Genomic DNA, 11,097 nt, shown 5'->3' on the forward strand with positions numbered 1-11,097 from the left:
AGCGGGATATTGTGTTGAGGGCGGCTAGAGGGGCAGGTTGATTTATTGTTCCAGCGGCAGATAGCCACAGTTTTACCTCCCCACACCCCCACTTAATCACAGAGACCCTTAGATCTTTAATTACAGCCCCCAGCCTCCTCTGTTCTCTCATACATGTCCTCATTAGAAGAGTCGTACCACACATCATACATCCAGGCCGGCAGAGGACAACAGAAAATATGCGATAAAGCCTGAGGCAGGCAGGGAGGATTGGTGCCCAAAATGTCACGGCAATGTTGATTCTGAATTCACTGCCGGCTTATGGTCAGAAAAACCGTGAAGGAATACAGAAATTGGGAGAGACTAATGAAGTCATACATCTGAAGGTCAAAAGAAGGGCTAGAAAAAAAACAGGGAGTGGCTGAAATCCAGAAGCGAAGGAAAATAGGACGATTAAGATTTGTACATAATGGGAAAGAGGGATCGGGGGATGAGAAATCCTCAGAGAGAGGAGGAGGGATAAAGAATGTTAAATGGTGTGGGGGGCCTGTTAGTAAGGTTGAGCACGGTTGTCCAACCTGATGAATCCATATCAGGTCTTGGGAGGAGAAAGATGGCAAGAGAAACAATAGTAATGTAGAATCAAGACGATAAAAAAGGTAAAGATTTTAGCATTATTAGTGGCCAATTACACACAAGTCTGTTTGATCTAAAATGAATATGAATAATTATAATTATACAGCTAAATAGTGCCCTGCACTATAAGCAGGCTTACATTAGTGAGAGAGAAGGGAGAAGGAGAGATGTAAAGTGTTGGGTAGTGGGGGGAGAGGAGAGGGGCTTCACCAAACACAATTTATCACTGCATTGCCATTCGCACACTGAAATATCAACCTATTAAAACATTCATTGAGATGATTAAACTGCAATAAAATCTAACAAAATTTGCTCTGACACTTTCAGTGCATGATTTATTAGACCAAGGCTTCGCATGTGCCTCTCTAACCCTGATAAACACAGAGATGGAAAACATCGGGTGCTGCTGCCACCTGTTGGCTGAGTGTGAGGCAGTTCATTCATTAAACACAATCTGTACTACTAGTGTTGACATTAAAATCCATAAGACATTAAAAAACATTTCCACTGTTTAACTACATTTGAAACAGCGCACTGTTTATCCTTGTAATTAAGAAAATGGAAACATCAGACATTTTGGCTTTTTTGTTCAGTACACCATGCAGTTCACAAAAATAAATATATTGTCACCATGGATTACTCTTAATTTTCCCATGCTTACAAAGACATTTACAGACCATATATTAGTCTTAACATTTTGTCTTATTATTGTTAAAGACATCTACCTGTGCCAGCTACATATAGGTAAATCTAAGAAATAAGAAAAGGCATTTTAACATGATGTTAAATAAGCAGCTTCATATCTGTAAATCTCAAAGCAGTTTCTCTATGCAAATTCAAATGACTTATGTTTGGAAATAATTTCGCCCGTCATTGAGAACTGTGCCCAAATACCCGTGAATATCTAACAATCCCACTCTCCTTCACAAAACAAAACATAATACTGTTTGATTCACATTGTTATCTGACTCAGAGTCTGAGTCAGATAATAACAATATACAGTCCACATTTCACTACATCAGCTGAGGTGAAAGTGTTTTGTGTTGAACTGGTGTTGTATTGATCCGCATGGTTTATTACAGGCTGTGCCAGTGTTAATACTCTCCGGGAAGACAAGAGGGGGGGGGGATTACCCTGGAAATGGAGCTATTGATTTGGTTTGCCTCAAGAGACTGCTACACGTTGCTCAACCCACCAGGGTCACATAGTAATGGAAGGATGCTGCACAAACAAACCCCAGACGTCTGTTTATGACGAGCGGCAGACTTTTGTCAACAGTGATGCATCTGCTTTAGAGGTCATTTTGTTGGTGGGAAAGTGTAGTGTTGAACGTGACAATCACCTCCACAGATGATGTGAATTGACCTTGTATTAAGACTAGTTCTTGTTTGGGTCGTTGTCATAGTAAAACAAAATGTCTTAGTTTAATCATAACTTGTTTGATCTATTCTCCTTGGATGCCTTCGCGGTGAACGGAGCATCCGAAAGTGGGCGGAAACAGAGCAAATCCTTCACGTTGATGTAGATGGACAACTACAAAACAACATCAAAACATCTGTTTACGAAGTCTATTGCAACCCATGCATGAAGATACTGACCTTTCCTAGTGGGTATGCGGCCTATACCTGTGTATTATGTAGACTACATCACTGGCTCTTCCCTCTCACACTACTGGCCCGGCTGATGTTGTGGCTCAGAAAGAAGGCTCAAAGTATGAGTTCAGAGTGGATCATTGTGGTTTGCCCGTGCAGTTTCACAGTGATGACGATAACAGGAGGAGGGGTCGCTGTGTGTTTTATAGATAGATGCACCGACATTTAAGATGTCTGCACACAGACATCTTGAATCTATTTAAAGACAACTTCAGTAAGCAGCCGGCCACCAACCCTTATTGTTTTCACATTGATTATTTTGTTTGTAGGTGTATTACTGCGCTATATCGAATCACATATCTGATTCATAATTCCAGACAGGAACAGAGCACTAAAACAATATTATGTGTCTACTAGTGGGAGAGGACACAACTAACCTAACTGCTAGTTGTATCACAGTGGTGGAATTTTCTTTCATGCAGAAATGACTCACGCTGAAACAAGTCAAAGGTTGCATGCTGAATTCAGAGGAGACTGTTTGTTGTTTGCAAAATATGTTAATGTGCTTGTTTCCAGGCACACATTCCTTAGAAACCAGTCTGACAGCTGCAGCTGATAGCAAAATATATAATGCCCCTGGGAGTGAACTAACCCAACACGAACAGACAGAAGATGTTATGTAGATATTATAAATGCTTGAAATAACGGAACTGAGGAATAATGCCTGAGCAAGGTGTGTTTTGTTGAGGAGGTTTTTCACAGCACACGTGCATACAGCTGAGTCAGGGTCATGTTGTTGGTAATATGTCATTGTTCTCCCTCCTCAGGTAGTAATGACCTCTCACCATCTGAAAGGGAAAGTAAGACGCCCTCGAGTTCTGATCGACCAGTGGAGTCAAAGATCAGTGACTGTCCAACAAAAAAACAACATTATATTAGAAAAGAAATCAAATGGAACTAAATTCAGTGCCGGTATTTCATCAAATGAAAAGAAAAAAAGAACAATAAAAGGAATTACATAATCTTTTACCTTGTCACTATCGCTATCACCACTATGGAGGTGCAATTATAAAATATTGTTATTGCCACCTCATAGAAGGTGCAACACCTACTTACTTTTGAAGAATATTGTATAATGAAAACAAAGAAACATTTCAAACAGACTTCAGACAAGGTTCCCAAAAACAGTAAAGAGCAACAACATTTTTATGGCAATGAGTACTTCAAAGTGCATTAGATAACATGTAATCTAATGCACTTTGATTCAATGCTGTAGAATAATAGAACATACAAAATGACAAAGGAGGTGCATGAGGGGGTTAGGTGCTTTTTATAGGCACTGCGTACTTGTGTGTGCCTCTAAATACGCCTGTGACACTATGTGTGCCTCGATATCTGTCTCTCTGTCAAGAGGATAGTTAGGCTCTGCACTTCTGCACCTGTTGTTACTTTCTTTTAGGAGTTAGCGGTGAGCGGGTTCTTTTACTCCAGACACCACAGCAGAGCAGCAGACCTTTACACCCGAGGCCTCTTTGCCCCAGCCAGCTCCGGCACCATGACACAACCGGCTTCCACCGACCCTGCCAAGATGGGAGAAGGTCGGGCAATCGCCGTGCTGACTTCGGGAGGTGATGCCCAGGGTAAGTGGAGCGTTTCCAGGGTGGGATGTGAGTGTGGATTGCCAGAATATAACATGTGGGCTGTTTATTTTCCTCAGCAGTTGGTGAGTAGGAAGTTAACAAAATTGTATTATAATGCTCAAAGTTAAAATTACTAAATATATAATAATGAAATAACTTCACTGTGAAACTGTGTCCAATTGTGCGCAGTAAGGAAAGACGGAAAAACAACCACTTTGTTTGTAAGAAGCATGACACGTTGACAAGAGTGACTGCAGTAAAGCCAAATAATGGAAATGAGGTGGCGCGGGAAAAAGCGTGCAATGAAATTCATCCAAGCATCATGACATGGAGATATAAAATCGTGTGTTCTCCTTTGCCAAAGTAAAGCAGTCACAAGCAGCAAATCAACCAGGCAAGGCTACTTGCACAACATTGTTTTCTTAAAGAAAAATAACAGAGAATAGTCACTCTACCCCACATGCACAATACATCTCAATACTGTAGGTTTAAGTGTTATTGAAACTAGAAATAAAAAAAGCTTTTTGACTTAATTCTAGCCCCTTTTTACTGTCATAACAAATCATGATTGCAGCATCCTTTGATATGAATATATATATTTGAATTAGCGATAATCATAACGGAGCTGCTTTATATCTGAGAGCTCATTTGAGGAGAAGGGCATCAGGAGTTCCTTCACCACCAGCTTGGATGGATTCAGTGGGTGAGCCTCTGACATTTTAACTGGACAAGGAATTTCAGCACAGTGATCTTTCGCACTGTGTCAGTGACCCCAAAAAACCCTGGGGTTTGACTGTGTAAGACGATGAGATATCCGTCTGTTTTTATGCCAATCTGATCTCAAGAAGAATATGGGATGAGTTTATAAGTGCAAAAAATGCAAAGCTTGATTAAACTCATTACACCTTTGCTTTTTACTCGTCTTGATACTCTTAAATCCAAGTTGGTCGTTGGTTCTCGGTCCTCTGGTCCTCTTTCCCCCCCTCTCTCTCTCTTCATTTCACTGTATCTGTTATGGGGGCTAATTTTAGAGGCATGACCTTTATGTGTTTGTTAAGTGGTTTGGTTGGGAGAGACGGCTGTACTTTGATTCCTTTACTTTTGGCACCACTGATGATAATCTATCCACATCTTGTCCTTTAAGCAACCCCCTGCCTCTCCACCAGTTAACCATACACTCATTTATTGAATTCAATGATTGCTTCCAGTGTGAACACTATCGCAAGGTCCTCATATGATATGTATATATATATATGCTGTAAATAATGGGATGTGGTGCACCAACACACACTGTTCCTACAGGAATGAATGCAGCTGTAAGGGCCACAGTTCGAGTGGGATTATACACTGGAGCCAAGGTGTATTTTGTCCATGAGGTGAATGTTATTTTTTTATTTTGTTTCACTTTTTGATAAATCCTCAATTGCACAACTAACTAACTAGCTAACGGTCAACATGTTATCATTAGGTTCAGACAGCTTATCTATCTATAACTGCGTTATACTAATGTTATACAACATATAAAGAGAAAAAAGAGAAAACGGTCAAAGCTGCTGCTAGCGATGTTATTTTTGCATTAAATAAATCCCAACATTGTCTTTTGATAGACAAATGATTTTTGTCCCTTTAACATTTTATAGCACACAATATAAATATACAACGTGTATATAGAGAATCAGAACTAGATCTCCAATTAACTGTCAAATGTCAGAGAAGAAAATATGCTTTTATCTTTAAGCCTGAAGCTTTTTTCCATCAATGACCTCTGTCCAAAGAGGTGATATTTTGTTTTGTTGACAGGGTTACCAAGGCCTGGTAGATGGAGGAGATCATATCCGCCCTGCGACTTGGGAGAGTGTGTCAATGATGCTCCAGCTAGTAAGAACCACCGTATTTATCTACACATACCTCATCTCCAAACTGTTTTAAATTTGAGACCAGTAAGTAGGATGGATGATCTGTGTAACTCTAGCCACTCTTTAGCCTCTGAAATGCAGTTCTGTAGGTCAAAGGGTTATTTAAATGCCACGTTCATTAAATAGTGTAAGAGTAAATGGACCTTAGACATGAGCTTGTAGGTTTCAGATAACCTTGCCCTTTTCTCTGTGTGATTTTTGTTTGAACCTCTTCCTACTTGCTTAATGTCAGGGTGGTACTGTGATTGGAAGTGCCCGCTGTCAGGATTTCCGCACGAAGGAGGGACGCACCAAGGCTGCCTGTAACTTGATCAAACTGGGCATCACCAACCTGTGTGTGATTGGTGGTGATGGCAGTTTGACGGGTGCAAACCAGTTCAGGAAAGAGTGGAGTGAGCTGCTGGCAGACCTGATCAAAACTGGTGAGAGAGGCATGAGCCAAAACTGTAGAATTCAAAGTTAAACAGTGTCAAACGTAATGTCCCTTTGCACTTATCTGCCCCTCTATACTGATGTCATGGCACAGATTTCTGTCGGTATTTCCTCTTTTCAAATTAACGACCGCTATGAGTGTTGTCACCTGTGGTCTCAGGTAAGATCACATCAGCTGAGGCAAAGGGTTCCTCCCATCTCAATATCGTTGGCATGGTGGGCTCCATTGACAATGATTTCTGTGGCACCGACATGACCATCGGCACAGACTCTGCCCTGCATCGCATAATAGAGATAGTGGACGCCATCACCACCACAGCACAGAGGTATGCTTGTGGATATTACTGCATTTATTCAATGCACAGACGTTTATTGCCGTTTTAAGAGTGTTGACGAGCTACGTGTTGTTGTACAGTCACCAGAGGACCTTCATCCTGGAGGTAATGGGTCGGCACTGTGGGTGAGTACACAGCCTGTGGGTGTGGTGTCACCGTCACCAAACTTCTGGTTATACAATAACTACAAAACATTTTGACTGTCTATGGATATTGAGTATATGGTCTATGGAGAATAGTGGAATGTTCTTAGACTCAGTGGTTCTTTGAGCTGAATGCTAACATCAAAATGCTAAGAGATGTTTAGCTATTCACTGTAACGTTTACTACGAATGTTCCCTATAGTTTAGCGTGTTAGCACGCAACCATTTAGCACTTGCCAAAAGTACGGGACAAATTATAAATGTTTCCAAATTATGCTGGTGAGACAATAATGTGTTTGTATGTGTTTATTGGAGGAACTGTTCTTGGAGTTGCACCTTTGAGTCAGATTTATGATATGAAACATGACTAGCCTTGGACACCAACCATTCAGTTTAGCAATAGACACTCAAACTCTGTGTATGATTCAAACCTATAGTTACCTGGCTTTGGTGACAGCTCTGGCCTGTGGCGCTGACTGGGTGTTCATCCCCGAAATGCCCCCGGATGAGGGATGGGAGGAGCATTTGTGCAGAAGACTGACAGAGGTAAAGGCCCTGTCCTGCATTGTCTTTAATGACCAATTTAAATCTAGTTTATTCTTCCTTTTTTTTTTAAATCTGCTGATTGTTTTTAAAGGTTTTCTCTGTTCCTCTCAGCAACGAGGCCGCGGCTCCCGATTGAATATCATCATTGTTGCAGAGGGAGCAATAAACCGCCAGGGTAAAGCCATCACATGTGATGACATCAAAGAGGTCAGTAATGGTAGATCTCCAATACTCCAGCATACATGTAAGGGGTCTTCTTGAAAGATCCTAATCCTCTCTCTTTCCAGCTGGTATCAAAGAAGCTGGGTTTTGACACCCGCATGACGATCTTGGGCCATGTGCAGAGAGGAGGAACCCCTTCTGCCTTTGATAGAATCTTGGTAATGCTACCATTGTCCCATATACATCTCTTTGAAACATTTAACCATTGATGATATTTCTTGTTCACAATGTGACTAAAAACAGGCTGTTTCTCAAAGTGTCGGCTTTTTGATCATTGTGATTCAGGCCAGCAGGATGGGCGTGGAGGCTGTGATGGCTCTGCTGGAGGCCACACCAGACACTCCCGCATGTGTGGTCAGCTTGTCTGGAAACATGGCTGTTAGGCTGCCTCTCATGGAGTGCGTGCAAATTGTGAGTCCACTCTTTTCCCAATGCATAACAAATTCATTTTTTTTAGTTTGTACAAAATGACCAAGCAAGCTCGCAGGAGGACAAGGCGTTTTGACTCATATTTCTTTTTTTGTCTTCTGACCTTCTGTCACATCAGACTAAAGATGTGACCACAGCCATGTCTGAAGGGAGGTTTGACGAAGCGGTGAAGCTCAGGGGAAAGTGAGGCGTGCTTTTTTGACATTTTTTTTTTAACATTCTTTATTGTGATCTTTTGTTTTAAATCTCTGTGCATTTCTGTACAACAGGAGCTTTGAGAACAACTGGAACACTTACAAAATGCTGGCTCATGTGCACATCCCAGAAACAAAGGTCAGGATCTGAGTTAATCCGAGTTGTACATCAACTCTTAGTCAATAATTCAAAGGAGAAAATAAATTTACTCTGACGAATTTCTCTGTGAATTTAAACGTACCAGAGCAATTTCAACATTGCCGTACTGAACGTGGGAGCTCCGTGTGCTGGAATGAATGCCGCAGTTCGTTCGACTGTCAGGATTGGGCTACTCCAGGGCCACCACATGCTGGCAGTGCACGAAGGCTTTGATGGCTTGGCTCATGGAATGGTAAATTAGACACATGTAAAGGAAAATAAGGATTTCACTGTCAAAGCATGATAGAGCTTGCCATATGTCCCTGCGCAGATTGAGCCTATTGGTTGGTCTGGAGTGGCAGGATGGACTGGAAAAGGAGGCTCTCTGCTGGGCACAAAGAGGTGACATTTTTCAACAAACCACTGTTGATTGGTGTCACGGTTTGGGTGCATGTGCTGTTTTACTTTGTAGTGTCATGTCTCTCATTTCTCTGGGGTTAACTTCACTTCCTTCCTCGTCCTGTCTTCCCCTGTGATTGTCTGCAGTGTTGATGATTGTTTCCACGTGTGTCCAATCACCTGCACCTCCCCTGTGTATTTAAGCCATGTGTGTCTCTGGTGCCTTGTGGCGTCATTGCATGTTATGGGTGTCTCGTCTCCATGCCACGTAGATATATCGTTGTTCGCGGTCCCTGTCTCATCTATGTTTTTCACCCTCCTCACCTTCGTGGATGTTTTGGATTTTGAGTTTTCTTTGAGTATTGACCATTAAGGTGGCAGAGGTGGCGTCATTCTGTCACAACGAGCGGGCGCGAGGGCAAGGAGGGAGGACTCAGATGGGGAGTATGAACCCCAAAAAATACAAGACAGGACCAGGCAGGAAGTGAAGTTACCCCAGGGACACGAGAGACATGACACTACAAAGTAAAACAGGACATGCACCCAAACCGTGACAGATTGGTAAAGTAATACGGTGCAGGTTTCAATGTTTTTAAAATGATACTTTAACTGTAACATTCTATGATTTCCTTTTTTATAAAGGTCCCTGCCACATGAGTTCATGGAGGAGATCAGTCAGAGCATCACTAAGTTCAACATTCATGCTATAGTCATTATTGGAGGCTTTGAGGTGAGCAGTGACACAGCAGATTTACATCCCTGATGATAAAAATGAAGATTTTACTGATTGCCTTGTTGCTCGCTGTCCTCCCCAGGCATTTGTTGGGGGTCTGGAGATGGTGCAGGCGAGAGAGAAATATGAGGAACTTTGCATTCCGCTTGTTGTTGTTCCCGCTACCGTGTCCAACAATGTTCCTGGATCTGACTTCAGTATTGGCACTGACACCGCACTTAACACCATAACCATGGTAAAATGTTTAAAGAACACAAAACCAACCCCATGAAATTCAAAAACAATATCTTACCTACAATACAATACAGTACAATATCTACGAGAATTGTCTTCTCTTACTTAGTTTCCTCACACTATTTTTCAGACATGCGACAGAATCAAACAATCTGCTGCTGGCACCAAGAGAAGAGTGTTTATTGTTGAGACCATGGGAGGATACTGCGGCTACCTGGCAACCATGGCTGGTTTGGCATCTGGTGCGGACGCTGCTTACATTTACGAGGAGCATTTCAACATTCATGACCTAGAGGTATGTCCTTGTGAATGTACAAAAGAGAGGAAGCTAATTGATGTCATAAGGGGTCTAATACTGGATTTGTTTGTAGTTGAATGTGGAACATCTGGTGGAGAAAATGAAGACCACAGTGAAGAGAGGACTGATTCTAAGGTTTGTGTGAATTAAGGTACATTCTATAATGTGGCTTCAAATCTCACCCAACATCCTGCTTTTCAGAAATGAGAAATGCAATGCCAATTACACCACCGACTTTATCTTCAACCTGTACACAGAGGAGGGCAAGGGAGTGTTTGACTGCAGGAAGAATGTACTTGGACACATGCAACAGGTGGGCCACGAGATGCAAACCTTTTGTTTGTTGTGTGCTGAGACATTGAATATGCCAAAAACATGTATTTTTCAAACATAAGGTGACCTATTCTGTGTTATAAGGGTGGAACACCCAGTCCTTTTGACAGGAATTTTGCCACCAAGATGGGGCTCAAGTCTGTGTTGTGGTTGACTGACAAGTTGAAGGAATGCTACAGACATGGTGAGGAAAGGTTGCATATTGTGGTGACGTGAGTCCTGTGGATCCCAGTACTAATGTGTACAACTTGTTCCCTAATCCCAAACCTCCAGGTCGTGTCTTTGCAGACTCTCCAGATACTGCCTGTGTGCTGGGCATGAGGAAGAGGTCTTTGGTCTTTCAGCCTGTGGCAGAACTTAAAGATCAAACGGACTTTCAGTAAGACCTCAACTTCTTAGTTATTGTTGTTATTTACATATGACTACTTGCACCTTCAAGTTTATATTGTACATATCAGCAAATGTCTGCTTAGTTTTTGTTTTCTATTTTGCTGTCTTCATATTTTTTATATTTCTGTTGCTAATTGTATATCTGAGAGAAATATATTCCATGTATGTGCAAACATACATGGCCAATAAAGCCAATTCTGATTCTGATTCTGATATTGTTTTGGTTTTCCTCTTTGCACTGACACATGTTGTCCTTCACAGACATCGTATTCCCAAGATACAGTGGTGGCTAAAGCTGAGGCCCATCTTGAAAATCCTGGCCAAGTACAAGATCAATCTGGACACCACTGAAAAGGCTGCAATGGAACATGTCATCACGAAGAGAGGCATTGTTCCTTAGTAGCTTTTTGCTTTGTAACCGTATATTTTTAAAGGAACTTTTTAGACTCTGTTTCAGAAAAGTATAATTAAAATAAAGATGCTAATATGTCATCAAAATACTTTGTG

General features: G+C 41.6%; 1 protein-coding gene across 1 annotated transcript; it reads left to right on the forward strand.

The window, feature by feature from the left end:
* The first annotated feature begins 3,590 nt into the window (after window positions 1–3,590).
* On the forward strand, window positions 3,591–11,090 carry pfkmb (phosphofructokinase, muscle b). The gene is made up of 22 exons (XM_062564114.1): window positions 3,591–3,847; window positions 5,150–5,223; window positions 5,648–5,725; window positions 5,996–6,185; window positions 6,356–6,521; window positions 6,611–6,655; window positions 7,111–7,219; window positions 7,331–7,426; window positions 7,507–7,599; window positions 7,727–7,852; window positions 7,989–8,053; window positions 8,140–8,203; window positions 8,310–8,456; window positions 8,535–8,605; window positions 9,245–9,332; window positions 9,418–9,570; window positions 9,700–9,864; window positions 9,941–10,002; window positions 10,069–10,180; window positions 10,285–10,384; window positions 10,474–10,579; window positions 10,852–11,090. The coding sequence occupies exons 1-22, from the start codon at window positions 3,763–3,765 to the stop codon at window positions 10,988–10,990; spliced, it is 2,334 nt and encodes a 777-aa protein (XP_062420098.1). The 5' UTR covers window positions 3,591–3,762; the 3' UTR covers window positions 10,991–11,090.
* Window positions 11,091–11,097: the final 7 nt, after the last annotated feature.

Source organism: Pungitius pungitius, chromosome 8 (assembly GCF_949316345.1).
Source record: "Pungitius pungitius chromosome 8, fPunPun2.1, whole genome shotgun sequence".
In the NCBI taxonomy this organism is placed as follows: Eukaryota; Metazoa; Chordata; class Actinopteri; order Perciformes; family Gasterosteidae; genus Pungitius; species Pungitius pungitius.